The following is an 18,368-nucleotide window of genomic DNA, read 5'->3' on the forward strand; positions in this document are numbered from 1 at the left end:
GATCTCAGCATGGTCCATTGCTCAGCGTGCTGCTATATTAGATGTCACATCATAAGGAGAAGGCGATGGCACCCCACTCCGGTACTTTTGCCTGGAAAATCCCATGGATGGAGGAGCCTGGTTGGCTGTGGTCCATGGGGTCGCTGAGAGTCAGATACGACTGAGCGACTTCCCTTTCACTTTTCACTTTCATGCATTGGAGAAGGAAGTGGCACCCCACTCCAGTGTTCTTGCCTGGAGAATCCCAGGGACGGGGGTGCCTGGTGGGCTGCCGTCTATGGGGTCGCACAGAGTTGGACATGACTGAAGTGACTTAGGAGCAGCAGCAGCAGCGTACATTTAGTCCAGTTTTTAGAGTCAGGGAAATTATGTCAGAAGGAATTTGTTTACTTGCACATAAAAGAACTAGTAGTCTTATATGTAGTCTACATGTTTCTCTTATTGCTTTGGCCACTGGGGATCTCAGATCCAAACAGGAGGAAATACATTAGAGTTTGGGTTTAGTATTTCAGTTTTCTGAGTTTTTCTCCTGACCCAGATTTTTTTTTTTCATTTTGGTTGCATAAATTCTATCAGAAAACTGTCATTTATTAAAAAAACCTGAAAATTTTTTTAGAAGGAGGCTGTATGGAAATGACAAAGCAAGGACTTTAATACACATTCTTAAACTCCTACTGTGAAAGTTAGACCGAAAGATCCCTCTTACCCTCATTCCCAAAGAACCCCACTTATAAAATCTCTTGAGCAGTGGCTGCTACTGTTCTAAATCCCTGGAGATAGCTAGAAGCTTCTAAAACAACACATCCAGATAGAGAAAAAAAAAGTTTCCTCAAATCATGGCCTCAACTTTGGTGCCAGATGCACAGTTGTGGAGCAAGCAGCCAGTCAGGCCCTCACCTGAGCAGTTAATAAAATCTATTGCCCCTTGATGGATTTTTCTTTTTTTTCCTGCAAGCTAGAATTGATCTGTCGTCTTGGTGATTTGTGAGATGGCAGGGAAACACCAAACACCATCATAACTCGGGCCACGTTGAAAAAGAAAATAAGAAAGAAAAAGAAAAAAAAAATCCACCGCCAAGTCTTTCCAGGCTTAGAAAGGACTGGAGCTGCTGGGGTCATTTCATTTGATTTATTGGAAATAAAGTGGATCTTATTAACATTTTAATAAAGAGAATCTCTTGCACTGGGCTGCAAGTGGCCGCCAGTTCCCGGTGCAATTCCATTCTTTGGAAAAGTGGCATCAGCTGGCGTTGCCCAGCGTGATTTGTGGGGCTGGGCCCCAACAGTCCAAAAAAACCGAACTGGCTGCCTCCTGCGAGGGGCTCGCGCCAGGCGAGGTGCTAGCCCCGCATCTGCCATGCAAAACGAGGGAGCTTTATGAAGGAATCCGTCTTGTAAAGCCATTGGTCCTGGTCATCAGCCTCTACCCAATGCTTTCGTGATGCTGCCGCTGATCTATTTGGGAAGTTGGCTGGCTGGCGAGGCAGAGCCTCTCCTCAAAGCCTGGCTCCCACGGAAAATATGCTCAGTGCAGCCGCGTGCATGAATGAAAACGCCGCCGGGCGCTTCTAGTCGGGCAAAATGCAGCCGACAACTCCGCTCTTCCTGTGCGTTCTCCTGTCCCAGGTAGGGAAGAGGGGGCTGCTGGGCGCGCCCGAGCCCCTTTTCTGCATTCCGATTGCCTGGCGCGGGCTAGGCGAGGGGGCTTTCGTAGGGTTGGGAGACTCCGGGTGCGGCGGCGAAGACAGCTCGCGGGCTCAAAAGGGAGGTCATTCCCAGCCCCTGAAATCCTAGGGCGGTTGGGAGGGGGGCTGGCGGTCTCCCACTCTGGCTTGTGTGTGTGTGTGTGTGTGTGTGTACGTTCAGGAGAGGTGGAGAGAGCTCCGAGACCTTTTTTTTTTGCAAGCAGGGGCGACATTCTCGCCTACATCGACTGGGGTAACTTTGATTCGCCTCCTCTGTGGGCTCATGCATTGGCGAGACTCAGTTGGAGGCGACTCCAAGGAGTCGTGGTTTCCCCCAACCCAGCGCCGATCCGGGAAGCGCAGCTCGGGTCCGGACTGCGGGCTGCCGGGCTGGAGAGGCCGACCTGGTATCTCTGACTTCCCGGGGCGCCCGGGCCCCCTCGCCCGGCCAGGCGGCGCGCAGGAAGCCGCCTCGGGCCAGCCGAACGCCGCAGCCCGGCTGCCGCTGTCGCTCAAAGGCGCCGGCCGCGCCCGCATCGGGGTCCATTCCCTCCCTGACCTCGGGCCCATAAGGGCCGAGCTCATCCCTTCGCCCGGGCGCAGGCCCCGCAAAGCCCCCTCCCTCTTGCTCCCGCTTTGTCTAGCCCCCTGGAACTACCGCCCGAGCCTCGACTGCCTCTTCTGCGGTGTTCGAGGGCGGCGCGGAGCGCAGAGAAAAGTTCAAGCCTTGCCCACCAGGCTGCAGCTGCCTGTTAACCCTCCGAGCGCTGAGGCACCAGGGAAGGGCGGGCCACCCGGGAGACAGGGGGCGATGGAGACTTGGTCCTTCTGCAACCGCCTCCGAGATCTCTGGAAGTTTGTGCGCGGGAAAGGAGGCCAGGCTGGAGGTGCTGGTGGCTGCAGGCTCAGCCCTGCTCTGGGGCCCGTTTTCTGACAGCACAGTGACCCAGTCCCCCTGGCCTTCCTGGCAGCCTACGGGACATGGCATGTGCTGGCAGCCTACAAGTGGGTGGATGAGATCGGGGGCAGGGCCAGGCAGAGAGGAGGGAAGGAGTGCCTTGGGGTGCTGGGAATGGGTGTCGAGTTCCTGGCCAGGACTGCTGGATGCCAGGGCAAGGGGCACACACATGTGTGAGGGTGTGAGTGGGGTGGGGGGTAGGGAGGGTAAGGCCGCTGGAGTCCCAGGCAGGGGCTAGCTGGACTGCAAAGATGCAGTGGAGCCTTCTGAGAGGGGGGACCAGGGAGGCATCCACTTTAGGAAATGGGTCAGTGTCCCAGGAAGCGGTAACCATGGCAATGACTGTGTGGGGTGGGTGAGGTTGGATGATGGTGTCTGGAGACAGAGTAGGGTGCCTGGCTGGTGAGCCCTCTCCCAGCTCATGACTGCTTTCTTCCCTGGATCCACAGCCCTCTACAGTCATACTCTTCCCTACTAGGGTTTTGGGCTGATTCTCTTGAGGTCCCTGTAGCTTTAAGTCCTGCCACAAATCCTATGCCTGTCTGTGAGCCAGTTTTCTAGACTTTCTGGACTCTTCACTATCTCTGAGGAGGCGTGTGTATATGTGTACGTGTGTGTGTGTATATGTGTACGTGTGTGTGTGTATCCTAATTTAGTAGGGTGGTTCAGAGCATATCTCTGATTCAGACAGATCCCCTCTGCTGTGTGCTGGTGGTACCACCTGGGCAGCTTGCTTAGTCTCTTTGAACTTCCAGATTCTCCATGGTGGAGTAATTCTGTCACCTTCCTAGGACTGCTAGGCAGATTGGATTGCATTCAACAGGATGTCCTTGGTAATGCGTTTAGCACCAGGCCTAGCACTCTGGAAGCTTTTCATGTGTGGGAGCCCTTACCACCACCTGACCTAGGACTTTATAGCCCTCTTCTCCATGGACATGTCTGACCTCAGTTTGGATTCCAGGGTTCTGTCTTCCTCTGAGCAAATCAGACCACACGACAGCACCCAGCAATTCCTGTGCTCTAGGGGCTGACATGATGCCTTTTGCAAAGCAACTGGTATGTCTCTTCTCCCAGGACCTGCCTGGCACAGGTGGCTTTTCAAGGCTGTTGGCTCTCTCAGTTTCTTTAGGGTGGAGGAGCAGAGGTTTCACCTCGAATTCAGTTGCCTTCCCTGAGAGGCTTATTTCTCTCTTACACTGTTATTCATAATCAGAGCAAATGTCCACCTTAGGACAGTAACTGATATCCTGGTAGCAATAGTAGTACCTTGCAGGGAAATCATTGTGGTGCAAATCAGTTAACCAGCAAGAAGTTCAAGTGCAAAGCTCTGTGTGACATAGTGAAAGGTGGGGAGAGTCTGGGAGCCTTTGAGCCTACAAGCAAAAATAAAACTTTCCCCAGGCAGAGAGAAAACATAAGAAAGGGGAAAAACAATGTAATAAAGCAAATTAGTCACTTGGCCTTAGTGGTGTTCAGGCAAGTATGTGTGTGTTTTTCTACCACCGTTGAAATACACTGGGTCTGGTTTTGGAAGCCATCAATCTCTGTAAGTTTACTGGCTAGGTTGCTGTTTTAGGCATTTTGGAAGAGAGAAGAGGAATTCAAAGCAACAATGGCTGGAAGCTGGCAAAGCAGAGAAGCAGTCACCTCTCTTCTACCCTGGGGCATTTTGGGAAAGGCAGTCCCAGAAGCGGCCTCTGGAATTTGGCTATGGTAAATAATGAATGCAAAACAAATCAAGAGAGGCATGAGCTAGAAATTCCACTGCAAAATGTGATTCCTCCACCCCCCAGCCCGATTTGGGTGTCACATCTAGCCAAAAGCTCCAACAATGAATGAGTAATCTCCCAAGAATTAGGACTGTAGGGAGTGGTCCAGGTTTGGAGAGCTTGGGAAGTGACTAAAACTATTCCATGGCATTCTGAGATGTTGGTTTCAGATGGGGAGGTTTTTCTTGGAGTCAGAATCTTGATTTTCAGGGTGTTAAATGAGAATCAGTGTCTTCTTATGCCCCTGCAACTTCATGTATTGTCTTTTAAGGGCAGAGTTTACTCGCAGAGCCCTTTTGTTGGGGAGGAAGGATTGTGAGCATTGCCGAGGGATCTCTTGCTCTGAGATGGGCTCAACATGTGACAGCCTGTAAGATTCCAAGAGCGCTGGGGAAACAGAGATAGAAGTGGTGAAAGGAATTGCAAAGTGGTAGTGTTCATGTATCTGGGAAAAAAAAAAAAATTTTTTTTTAGCAAGTCCCCAAAGAGATTTAATAAACTGCAAGGCTGAATATGTGATCTGGAATTTATGTAATGCCACAGTCTACATTAGGAGCCCCAACAGTCATCTTAGCTAATATCTCCCGCTCTGCCTCCCTCCCTTCTCTCCTTTTCTATCTTTAGCCCGTGGGTTTTCCATTAAATAAAATCTTTTTCTCCCCCCTAGAAATATCCTCTCTGTGTTACAGCAGAATTGCCCAGCAAACCAGTGCACTCAGTAACTGCATTATCTAAAAGGACCAGTATTGGGGTGTGAATGTTGAGTCTCAGTCTGAAGTTCACTGTTGAGGTAAAAGTACAGCTGGTTCCTTGAGAATATCTTTCTTTCCCTCCTTCCAAAAGACAGTTGCTTGGGGAGTCCAGTTAACTTCTGTATAGTGCAAGCTAAAGAAAAGGATGAGCTATGGATTCAATTCACATCTGAATGACAACAGCCAACAGTCGTCCATATTTCTGTGTTTGTGTGTGGGCTCATCTCTGTGTGTTTTCATCTTGTTTTAATACCTGTTGAAAAATTTCTCCAGAAGAGGGCTCCATCCACAGCATTACAAAATTCTAAGTCTACCTCTCATATTTTGAGGAATTTCAGTGTAAAAGCTCCATCAAAACCAAACTAAAGTGTTCTCCTTATTTTCAATTCTTTTCCACAAGCTCCCCCAGTGAGAAGTCCTATCATTTTGCACAAATTATCTTTCCTTCCTTTTTTCCCAATTGTCGTGATTCTGTTTTACTCTTCAACTATCTATCCCCTCGGAGGGTTAGAGCAGGGAACGTTTCGAAGACCCTGGTAGACAATGCAATAAGAAATGTGAGGAAGTTCTGAAATTTCCTGGCATTTGACTCTGGTTCTTTAGGCAACCAAACACACAGCAGGCACAGTTCTACGTGTGAAAGGAGGCAATCTTCCCCATTAGGTCACTGCCCAGAAAAGCGAATCATTAGCCAGGTCCACTCACCCTGCAACACCAGTTGAAAAGGAGAGGGAAGTAGCGGCCTGTCATCCAATTACAATAATCACTTGAGCAGAATCAATCAGGTGACCACTGGTTTTTGCACTGTTTCCACTTAGCTGTCAGCAAGGTACCCACACCCCTGGGAGACTCTGACCCTCCTGAAGGATGCTGCCAATACAATTCTCTGCCACTTGTCTCCTGTGTAGCCTCTGGGGACCTCAGGCCTGGCTCCCCATATCTGCACAGACTGTACAAGTGATGACTGGCTGGACTGTGGGAGCCCCGCACCTTCACCAGATATGAAGTTTATTCTAGGGTTAGAGGGGAAAGTGCCTCCTTTCTCTACTGAGAGAAACAGCTAAGGGCAGGCTAGGGAGAAGAAATGACATTTCAAACTTGCAATGCAGACTGAGGCAAGGCTCATGGAGATGAATGGGTCACCTTTTGGCTTAGCAGGTTGAACCTTCAAGATATCTGCTTGGTGGGGCTGAACGGCATTCATCCCAATTCTGTAACTCTTGTTTGCAGGGGGAAGTTGCAGAGTAGAAGCCACAGGCCAAATGTAGCTCATGGATGTATCCTGTTTGGCCCCAGTGTTTTGAAAAGTAGAATATTGTATATTTAAAAAACAACAACATGTTTCCTGCATTTCTTAAAATGTCAGAAGGTCAGGCAGCCCAAGAACACATTCCCACAAGGCCACACTTCCCTGGAGCTGAGTCACTGCTGCCCCCTTTAGGACCTGCCTCTGTACTTGGCCACAATCCCTGCCACTCCCTACTACCCACCCGTTCCACTGTACTCATTTATTTCACCACCTTGCCCAGGTAGGCATTTGCATCAGGAGCTTCTGGTTTTGCACATTTGGGGGCTTGATCAGATTGATGTTGCCCATCTTTCAGTGATAGGCTATTTGAAAAGGAAGGGCCCCTTTTCGACCACTCTGTTTGAACCACCTGGATGTGAACTTTGAAAGAACAAGACCAAGGGGCATTCCTCCCTGAGAACGCTACTACCACCAAAAGGGCCACCCAGAGCATCGCAACACCCAGGTCACTGTTTCACGTGGGATCGTTAGCCCCAGAGAAGTGACACGTTGCAGGTCTGAGTCAACCTGAGTGCTGCGCCTCGTGAACAGTGTTACGCGACAGCAGCCAAGGGGCTCTGGGACCCCTGGAGAGAACGTGGGCCCCAATGCGCTGCACAGAGGATCACACCGAGGGCATCCCTGCCTTGGAGGCACAGTGGCTCCCTGGGTGTTGCCATTCCAGCAGTCTTGCTCACCCACAGTAAGCACGTTGTCAGATCACCGCGGCACCCTACGGTCCTTAGTGCTGCAGGGGACTCCGGGAGCACGGAGCTAACACTCAGAGCATTCATGACCTCAGGGTGACGCTGGCTCCATAGCTCTGGTGTCTGGAGTGCTTTTATACGCGGGACATTGTCACCTCTAGTGCCAGCTGCAGTTTGCGTGGTGTTTTTATAACTGTTTTTAGCAGTTAACACCCACCACAGTCTTCATGCAGTGCTAATGCTACAATTAATGTTCTCTGGCTCCATAAATACTAGACTAATCTGTCCACTCATCCCACACCAGCAGGTGAGCCTCAGATAAGTATTGTTTTCAATAGCTGCAGACCCCAAAGATCAGGGTAAATATAACTACATACATATACCAAAAAAAAAAAAAGGCGGGGGAGGGGATTGTTTTCCTTCTGTCAGTTGCCAGCAGAAGTCAAATTCCTGAAAATTAGCCTTAGCATTAGGCGCGTTTTAACATGTCACGTCTCATTTCAAAGGGCCTCAGCAAGTGTCACCCCTTCTGCTACAGAAGCACAAAGCCCCTGTGTCTCCCAATGGAGCCGGGCCAGGCTGGGGTGGAGGGAGCAGCTGCCGAGCTGAGCGCAGCCATGCACATGCCTGGGCAGGGCCAGGAAGTGAGCTCAGCCTCTGGGGGAGCCTGGGGACCCCGCAAGGAGTGCGGCAGCCTCCACTCCTGCCTAACCCGGCCTCCAGGCCAAAGTCTCCTTCCCAGGGGTTGGCAGGGACTTGCTTTTCCATGTGCCGTGGGAGATGGTGCCTATGAATGCCTGAAGCTGGAGCTGCTGAGATAATCGCCCTGTCGATCGATGTAGGGTCTGCCGAGAGTTGCAGGACCCCGCCTGCGGAACCCACATCTGACTTAGGCCACACAGGCACAGCCTCCAACTGCTGTAGGCTGCCGGGCATCTGGGATCGTCTAACTCAGGGGCTGCACACTACGGGCCTCTGGGCCGATTCCTGCCTGCAGCCTGTTTTTATAAATAGTTTCATTGGAACGTAGCCAAGACCATTCATTTATATAATTGTCTGTGGCTGGGCTTGTGCTGTAACAACAGAGTTGTTACACCATATGGCCCACAAAGACTAAAATATTTACTATTTGGCCCTTTGCAGAAGAAGTTTGCTGACTCCTGCTCTGGCTCAAAATTACAGCCAGAGAGTCCACAGGGAGGGAGACATTAAAGGTTTATATGAAGAATCATCCCTCCTAAGCCCCAAGCACTCGAACAACTTGACCTCAGGGACGTTCACCTGGGGCCAGATAGATTCAGTAAATGCCTGTGATATTCTGGCAGGCCCTACTGTGTGCTCAAGGAACACCTGTTAGTAAGGCTGATTCAGTCTCTGCTCTCTTGGGCCTCAGAATCCCAATATATTCCCTGGCAGGAATCATTAATAAATGATTCAAAACAGAGACAACTGCTAGAGGGAAGGAAACACAGTTGGGTCAGATCCTGTGGGTCTATGTGTTTCACTTGACGGTGCCTCGTCTTTCCCCTCTACTAAAATACAGGCTCCGTCACAGCCCATGTTGTCATCTGATTGAATCACGGTTGGGGTCCCAGGGCCTAGAACAGAGCCTGGCATATAGTAGGCCCTCAGTAAACATGGATGAATGCATGAATATGAGGAAGGCATCAGACTAGATGAAGAGTCTGGGAGGCTTCCCTGATGGCCTGCTGCTTGGTCCAGAGCCCGGAGGAGCAGCGAGGCTTATGGCCTCAGGAACGCCAGGGTGTGGGTAGTGGGGGAACCCCGTGCAGGAGACACTGCCACCCAGAGAGTGGGTGTGGGGAGCGCCTGGGGGTGCCAGACCCACCAGGGCCTTGTCAGCCATCTCAAGGATGTGGGTGTTTGTCCTGGAGCAATGGGGAAGTCACTGAAAGCAACGTGGGAGGGTCCAGCGTGACAAGGCCAGATTTCTATTTTGAAAAGGTAATTTGGCTGCAGTGTAGCTGGAGGATGGAACTGGATATGAGTCGGAGGAGGAGCCAGTCTGGGCCTGCGATCATGGGAAGAATCCAGGGACTCTTGTCACTCTAGACCCAGGGAGTGACAGTGCAGATGGGAGAAGTAGGCACAACCTTCTCGGAGCGTCCAAGAGACATTTAGGGGAGAATTTGCCAGGGCTTGGCATCTGGGTTTGAGATCGCAGGACAAGGGCTAGGGAGGGGTTAAAGATGCAAGCTTAAGTTCTCACTCCTCCAGTTGACAGAGAGCTGGAACCACTTGCCCCAAACAAGGAACCCAGGTATTTGACATCATAAACGGGGTCTGAGGGCCATCTCCAAGGAGATGTGAGCCAGGCTGCAGCAATGCTCCTTAGGCGAGGCATCCAGGCCCTGGTGATGCTAATGCCTGCAGACCAGTCCGTGCTTGCAGCCGGGATGGGCACCACGGGGCCTGGCAGTGCCCTTGCCTAGAGTGACTGATGTGTAGCCTCTATAATTAACCAATCTCTGAGGCTTTTCATGCAAAAGATATTTGAGAGAAACATTGCCAAGCCCTTTAATCGTTTCTTGAACATTCAATCAGCAGCACTAGAAATATTTCCTACATGAAGCAAATAATGAGCTACTCCTTTCAGCAATCACTTTGCGAATGCTCACAGACCTTCATTTCAGCATAGGATATAGCCTCGGCGATGCTGACATTTCTTGGTGTAGTAGCAGAATCTTCAGCTGGGTGCTGGGCAGTGGTGTCCCGGTAAAAGTATAACAACTGCTGTCTCAGAAAAAAGGCAGCACAGGTATGTTATCCTCAGAAGGTGAGCGATGCACAGTCGTCCACATGCCAAGTATTTACTGAAGCATTCGGGGAGTTCATAGGTAAACAAGATGGACAAGAAGCCTGTTCTTGTGGATCCTGTGGTCTTCTGAGGGCCGCCAATAAGAAACAAGAAATAAATAGCTGAAATAATATGAATTTGGTAATTACTACAACAATGGGAGCTAAAACGGGGTTGAAGGAGCAAACTACCCTTTCTCCTTTCCTTCCATCTTTTCTCCTTCCCTCTCTCTTCCTCCCATATTTTCTTCTCTCCCCATAATTTTTCATTTCTGGCAAGTGCCAAGAATTCTGCTAATTTGGGGATCCAGAGACGAGTACTACTACACAGCCCTGGCCCTCAGTAGGGGAAGTTCTGGGGGTGAGTCAGGGCCTCTGGTCCCCTGGGACCCAGAGGAGTCTTAGTTTAGGAGCATCAGGCAGACTTCTGAAGCTTTGAGAATCGAATCTGAATTCTGACCCAGCCTTTGTGTGTTGTGCGACCTCTGATCAATTATCCTTTTTTTCCCCCTCTTCTCCTGTTTCCTCCTGTGTCTAGACAAGAATGGAGAATACCAATACCTGCCTAGCAGGGTGCTGGTGAGCATTAAATAAATGTATGCTCATGGCTTCATCCCATAATTGCTAATGCTGGGAGTTTAGGAACGCTGGTTGCTTTAACTTTAACACATGGTGCTGCAAGGCACTTTATGGTTTGAAGGTACAGGGGGGCCTTGGTCTTGAGTCTCTAACTAACAGGGGAAAAATACTTGTGTACTTAAAACTGTACAGACATTGAAAAATAAAAAATTAAGTTTGCTCCCCAGAGAAGGATTTGCCAATTCTCATACTGTGGCTCCCCAAGGATCATTCTCCTGGGGATTTTAGGCCTCATAAAATAATTTGATCTGGTGGGATCATATCTTCTAGATGTTTCTTCCCAGCAGCTATTCCCAGGAGGTTTTATCAGGACAGTGTGTATGTGGGTATGCTTGTCAACACCATGAGCATATTATTTAAAATAAATCAAAACAACTGTAATAAACTTGCTGTATAACTTATTGCTAAGTACCAGTTACATGCCTTACCTCAAATTCTTATTGCAAACCTTAGGGGCAAGTATTCGTGTCTGCATTTTATATATGATGAAAAGAAGTTCAGAGTGGGTGAGTCATCTGCCTAAGGCTACACAGCCACTAAGAACTGGGACCAGGGTTTGAACCCATGTTTTTCTGATTTCTGTGCATGTCCATTTTCCTCCATATTTCCCTAATGTACAAAAACTTGCTCCCTTGTCCCCTCAAATGATGTAAGAATTCTCTTCTTTCACTCTTTCGTTCTCTGACTCTCCTGGAGTCAAAACGGCTGCCTGCAGCGACCTTATTTTTGAATTCCCGGTCTTTAAAAGGAGGCCTGGGACCCAGACCTCCTCTCTGGATTACCAGTTACAACCTTCAGAACTGGTTTAGCTCAGGGTTATCTGTATTCTTTATTGCTGAGTCCTTGCTTTTGACCAGGAACAAATGACTCACCTACACCTTAAGCTTCCCCCGACAAGAACAGCCATCCCAGTGAGGATCACCACTTCTCTGCAGGCTAATTCCAACATGCAGGTTAATTCTCTGGTAGTTTCCTGCCTGCCCCTGAGCCCTGAGGCTGGACAGCATCCCTCTCTGGGAGTGCCGAGGACTTGACTGTCCAAGCCAGTGCCTCCTGAGTGCCACTGTCTGCAACACTGTTTTCTCGATATATAGGCAAATGAGAAATATGCAGCCTGTAGCTATATCCAGACACTCAGATCTATAGAGCTGCAATTGGACTGAATCTAAACTGAAGTTTGTGCCTCGCTCAGTCGCTCAGTCGCTCAGTCATGTCTGACTCTGCTACCCCATGGACGGTAGCCCGTCAGGCTCTTCTATCTATGGGATTTTCCAGGCAAGAATACTGGAGTGAGTTGCCATTTCCTCCTCCGGGGGATCTTCCCGACCCAGGGACTGAACCTGTATCTTCTACATTGGCAGGCGGATTCTTTATCATTGAGCTACCTGGGAATCCAAACTGAAGTTTAGTTGCATTTTATCAGATGAGTTTTCTTTTTCCTGTTAATTCAGTATAAGGGCCTTTAGTTAGGGTAGCCACTAATTCTTTGAACATCTGTTGAGTACCTGTTATGTGGCTGGCACTGTTTCATGTCCTGGAGATAGAGCAGGAGGTGTTCACAGAGCCCCTGTGCCAGATACACACACTCCCCCACTGTCCCAGCCCTCGCCACCCACACAATGGTCTTACCTTTTGCCTCTCAGGATGTTTATATCTGCCCCAGTCTGGACAGTTCACACTTGACCGAGTCATTCACTTAACAAATATTTACCGATCAGCAACTGTATCTTAAACATGGTGCTTGACACTGGGTAAGCAGCAGTGATTAAGAAAGACAGGATTGTCTGCCCTCTTGGAGTCTATGTTCTTATGAGGGAGAAAAAGAATGAAAAACAAATCTAAGTAAACATGATAATTTTGGAAAATGATAGTGCTGTAGGAAAAAAGTTAAAATGGGCTAGGCAGTTGTTCTGAGCTCACCCACTACTCTCTCTTGGGATGGAAAGTTCACTATTCTGATGCTATGACCTTTCTACTTTTTCGGGTTAAAATGCCCTATGATTTTTGAAATGCAGTTGGTTAATACATAGAGGGCATTTTTGTCCTTAGTGGTAAGATGCTGTTGGCAAACCTTTGTCCAGTCTCTATTTTTCGCTTTTCTTGAAATTTTGCTTTTGGGAATCCAAAACTATGACAACCAGTGGTTTAAACCACAGGCAGGTAATCTCTTTCTATAAAGGGCTATCGAGTAAATATATGGTCTCTCTTGCAACTACTCAGCACTATCAATGCCTCACAAAAGCAGCGACAGACAATATGCAAACTGATGGTCAGGCCTGTGTTCCGATAAAACTTTATTTACAAAAACGGGCAGAGCTGGGTTTGACCCTCAGCCTGTAGATTGTTGGCCCTCTAGTCTAAACCATTAGCTATCTCACCAGTTGGTCAAATTGGAACAGAGCAGAGCCCAGGGACAGAGACCAGGCCTTTTTCCTTGGTCTCTCGTCTCCATGAATACTTCTTTAGGACCACAAATCACTGTTGATTCTCCTCGACTTAAATCAAGGTAAAGATGCTGGGAGTCAACTATGGAAAGCAATTCTTAGACCAGCTCTAAAATATACAATATTTAAGCTTTTATAGTAAGTATCTTGACTCTAATTCTGAAGGCTTTCTTATCACCCAAAGGTATATTGGTGCTAGACCCTGTATCTTGGATTGAGTTACCCCAAATAGTAATGCAGACACAGACTTCGATGCGGGGAACTGATGTGAGAGATAATTCCAGTTCACGAAGTCAGAACTGTGAAGCAAGAAAGAAGGGGAGCCAATTAAAAAGCGTATCTTTGAGCTGGTTATTGTCCTGGGCAACTGAGGCTCACCGCTGCTAGGGGCCCTTGGAAAGTGAAAGTGAAGTCGCTCAGTCCTGTCCAACTCTTTGCAACCCCATGGACTGTAGCCTACCAGGCTTCTCTGTCCATGGGATTTTCCAGGCAAGAGTACTGGAGTGGGTTGCCCAGGCCCTTGGTTGCCCAGACCACTTTAGAATGGTCCCTCTGCAGGATAGGAGGCTGGGTACCTATGTCTGTCCATCGGTCAGGGGTGGCCCCTGGCGCCAAAATTTCTGTCTTCCTTGCTGAGCCTTTGTGACCCTGGGGGCAACCATGATTTTGGAAAAGTTCTTGAGCAAGAAAAATGAAGAGGCACGGCAGGTGCTTGGATGAGCAGTGTATGCCTTGGGTAGAACATGAGTTTATAAGGGATTCCAGTTGCCACCATTGGTGTGAGTTACAGAAAACTTCCTCGGTAGAGGAAATGATAAAGAAAACAGTTGTGGTGGTTGTTTTTATCAACCCTCCAAATTCAGTTTAGCACCCATCTGCAAATATGCTCTTTCCCACTAGATGGTACCAGTATGCCAAAGCCCTGGAATGCTCCCTTAGGACCTCATTCTTGGTGTGTAATATTTTCCCATTACCTTTGAATAATTAAGGGATAAGCAAGTTGAGATTGGAGGAAAAGACTATGGGTGTTTGGGCACAGAAGATGGGAGAAAAGTAGAGGTTGTCTAAATTATTACCTTCGTCCATTCATTCACCAACAGATCTTACTGACTACCTTCAAAGCACTCAGATGTCTTCTTGGCACTGGGAATACAGACATAAATGGTGTACACACAGTTCCTGCCCCAGTGAGCTTCCATACTGGTTGAGGGAGAGACAGAAAGAAAGAAACAGGTAGACACATGGTGTCTGCCAGGTGGTGATGAGTGCTCTGGAGAACGACAAGGTGGGCAAAGGGTGGGGCAGGAGAAAGCACCGCCCTTCCCGTGTCTGCCTGTCCTGTCTGCTGGTAGGTGAGAGATCATTTCCACCTGGTTCCTAAACCCAGTTCTGCCACTCACCAACCCCTTATGAGTATGTTTATGTGGTTTATTTTCAAAATGATTCTGTGGACTTGTGGAGGGCAGAAGTGGTGCTTTGCAAATTGGCGTTGATCAGCTGGAACCTACCACAGCCTAACACCCGACTCCACCTGGTACTTGTTGGCTGATTTCGTTTATCTGGAATCACTGTGAATTATTATTGTCGGCACACAATAGAGTCACATTTTACCCAAGGGTTAGATTATACAGTCAAGGTTTAAGGCAAACACAGAGTCTTCATTAACCTTGAGATCTCTTAAGTTGCCCATTAAATTACAATGTATTTGGTTTTTGTATGCAACCCTTACTGTAATCAATATGTAACAATGTATAAATGCACGCAGGGATGTATATATTGCGTAGTAAAGGATATATGCACGATATAATTTTACAGAATTTAATTGCAGTATTTAAATTGTTCTTTTTCCTTCTCTTTTCGGTGAGAGACCTGGATTTCTGTAAGTCAAATATGCATGTGATAAGACTTTGCATTCATATAAACTGGTTTCCCAATCATATAGTCCCTACCAGGCCGTGCACTGGGGGAGGGCAAGAGCTCTGTTTTTTTGTGCTCTGTCCACCTTTGGATTCCCACCACCAGTCACATGCTTTGGGGCAGAGGAACAGCAGACTAGTAATATCCGTAGTCGTGGCAGAAATGGAGGTTGACATCTCAGTAGTGCTGAATGTGAGCTGAGCCCTGTGTGAGTATTTTAGATGTATTGGTTAGCACATTCAGCCCTCCAGTGACTCTGCGGTATGTCTAGTATGATTTTAATTCCATTCTACAGATGGAGAAATTCCAGGGGAACTTGATAAAGGTCACACAGCGTTTTAGCTCTGAGCCTGAGATTCAGACTTGGGCAGTCCTCCACACAAAATGCATGATTCTGTGGAATGGAAAGAACTGCCCAGAATATGCAAATCCATATGAACTGAAAGGAGGTTAGTTGCTGCCTAGGGCCCGGGGGAGGGTCCTAATACCATTCTGGGGCAGTGCCTGGCAGGACACCCTGTAGGTTAAGAGCTCAGGCCTCGGGGGAAAGTGGAATTACAGTTTGAATCCCAGCTCTGCCCCTGCAGGGCTGGGTGGCCATGGACAAGGTTGCTTAACCCCTCTGTGCTTCAGCTGCCAGGTCTTTGAAATGAAGGCCATGATATCTATCTGATACGACTGGGATGGGGATTCAGGACAACCCTGTAAAATCCTGGTCTAGTAAACCATGAGACCTTAGAAAATGGAAGTTGGTTCTTTGAAGAGATAAACGGACAGGTGTTAGCATGGCTGTTAACCACTTGCCTGTAAGCGTCACAGTCTCAGCCCGAGTTCTTCCAGAAGCAGGTTCTGAGAGGAGAATTTGAGCACAGTTAATTTCATGTGGGAGACGAGCCAGGGAGAGCCATAGCAGGGTGGGGAAGCAATGCAAGGAAGGGAGGCAGTTACGTGAAGCACCTGTTGCTCAGACAGCTGCTCCTGCAGGTACACGGGACCTCTGGGAGCTACCCCACCTGACGGGTGTGGGGCTCCAGTTTCTGTGCCACAGATCTAGGTGGGCATTGTTCTGGAGCTGCCCCAGGTGGCATGGAGTTTGAGCACTAGTGGACGGCTGGCTCCACTAGGGGACTCTTGTTCCAGAGAAGGCCCTCAGGGAAGAGCTGTAGGTTCTTGCAGTGGAAGCTGGTCCATTAGTGAACAGCCAGGAGGGATGTGGCCTTGTCAGTGGGCAGGTGTCAGCACGTGCTGGCATCAGTATCACAAGGCACAAAACCAGTAAAGCCCAGGAACCTACATCTGAGTCAGTAATCCACATCTGAGAAGTTAAAGAGGTCAGAGAGCTAAATGCTACAGAAAAAGACCTGCAGAAATACTTCTCAGCAGATATGTGTCGGCACAAATGGGAAATAATGACGATTGCTAGCATTCATTGAGTATTTGCCATGTGCCTGGCTCTCCTAAGTGCTTGACAAATAAGCTAAATTTCTAGCAGATGGAAACTGGTTAAGTGACTCAATGGAATATTACACAGGCATTAAAGGGGAAAGTTATGAAGACAGCAACGACATGAAAAAAATCACATAAGCGGGAAATGAATACTGAATAGAATGTGTGTGGAATAGGATTCTTACTAAGCAAAAAGTCTCTATATATGGAAAAGAGGTGTGGAGTCTGAAAGGGTATTTTTCAAAATGCTAACTGTAGCTTTGTTCATGTGATGGGTTTCTGAGTGATTTCCCCCCCTTTCAGTTTATAAATCTCCATTGATGTGTGTATATTACATTTATAATGAAAAACATAATAACCTTGAAAAGTGAAAGAAGAAAAAAATGGAATAAATAGATACTAGAGAGTCAGTGGAGGTTTTGAAGATGGGAGTAGCATAGTGAAAAATAATATTTCAGAAAAATTAATGTGGGGGTGGTGTGAAAGATGGATGGGGTCCAGAAAAACCCAAGACAAGTCCAGCTTGTGAGCTAATGAAGGTCAAAAGAAGTGTGGAAGAGAAAGGACCAGATTTAGAGGCTTGCTGGTGAATGGACTGGTGGGGAAGAAAGAGAAAGCATGCCAGAAATGATTTCAGGATTTAAAAGGCTGATTGGGAGAAAGTTAGCAACGAAACAACTAATATGTGTTGAGTGCCTCTTTGAGCCAGATTTCCTTATATCTGCTGTCTTATTTAAACCTAACAACAATCCTGTAAACTATGTTTTTAATATTTCTGTTTTATAGGTGAGGTAATAGATGGTGAGAAACGACTTGTCCAAGTTTACAGAGAATCTGAGCTCAGATAATTGTTAAATGAACTGGATGGATGGACAGATAAATGAATGGATGATGGAGGAATGGATTGGTAACCATGAGAGGGGGAAGAAATACAGGCTATTACAATGCCAAAGTAGGAAAGAGGGAATTTCAAGGAGGACCTTGCAGACCTCTTAGAAGGTAAAGAGAGAAGGGCTGGGGAAAGTGCTAGATTCTGCGAAGAAGGAATGGCCACTGGTGTTCTTTGAGAAGACTGCTGCAGTCGAGAAACAGCTTAGCTGCATTGTGGGGGGAGGCGGGACCCTGTGGGGGGCACCTGGGAAATGACTGGTCAGACCATGTACAAACTTAAAGACAGGCACAAGTCTAAGGAGCAGATGAAGCGTCAGGAGGAGGAGGGATGTCAGAGAGTGAAGGGAAGGAGTGGGAAAGTGAAGGAGAAATAGGAAAAGGAAAAGCACTTACTGGTTAAGAAGGAGGACACCAGGCTGCCCGGGCCTGACTCTCAGCTCCCACTGCCTTTTTACCTTGAGCAAATCCTATTCAGAACTCTTTGTCCCAGTTTCTTCATTTGTTAAATGGGGGGAATAGTGACCGCTCCATCCCAGGGGCTTCTTAGGCGGCGGTGGTCGTGAAGAACCTGCCTGCCAGTGCGGGTAGACACAAGAGATGAGGGTTCGATTCCTTGGTTTGGTAAGATCCCTTAGAGAAGGGGATGGCAACCCGCTCCAGTATTCTTGCCTGGAAAATTCAGCACAACGCCTGGTACACTGTATAGTCAAACTGGGCAGAGATCATGGTATTTCTGTGTTTTTTTTTCTGGCCACAACTCATGGCATGTGGGATCTTAGTTCTCTGACAAGGGATTGAACCTGTGCTCTCTGCAGTTGACGTGTGTGGAGTCTTAATTATTGGACCACTAGGGAAGTTCAGGGATCTTGTGTCTTAATCATCACAATAAATGCTATTACTTGGGAAACAGTCCCAAGCTATAGATCAAGAAACTGACGCTCACTGAATGTGCCTTAAGAACATACACCTGGAAGCCCAACAGCACGCTGCTGGGGACAGCAAGTGGTCAGCTCTCCTATCCTTCAGGAGAAAACAGATTTTGTGTAACACCCTAT

General features: G+C 48.0%; 1 protein-coding gene across 1 annotated transcript in view; it reads left to right on the forward strand.

Moving 5' to 3' along the window:
• The first annotated feature begins 1,521 nt into the window (after nucleotides 1–1,521).
• Nucleotides 1,522–18,368, forward strand: part of CDH13 (cadherin 13) — a 1,023,138-nt gene continuing 1,006,291 nt past the window's right edge. The window contains exon 1 of the mRNA XM_068992038.1: nucleotides 1,522–1,626. Within this exon, the coding sequence (XP_068848139.1) occupies nucleotides 1,582–1,626 (45 nt within the window). The 5' untranslated portion in view covers nucleotides 1,522–1,581. The remainder of the gene's footprint in view (nucleotides 1,627–18,368) is intronic.

The sequence above is a fragment of the Capricornis sumatraensis genome, chromosome 20 (genome assembly GCF_032405125.1).
Source record: "Capricornis sumatraensis isolate serow.1 chromosome 20, serow.2, whole genome shotgun sequence".
Lineage (NCBI taxonomy): Eukaryota > Metazoa > Chordata > Mammalia > Artiodactyla > Bovidae > Capricornis > Capricornis sumatraensis.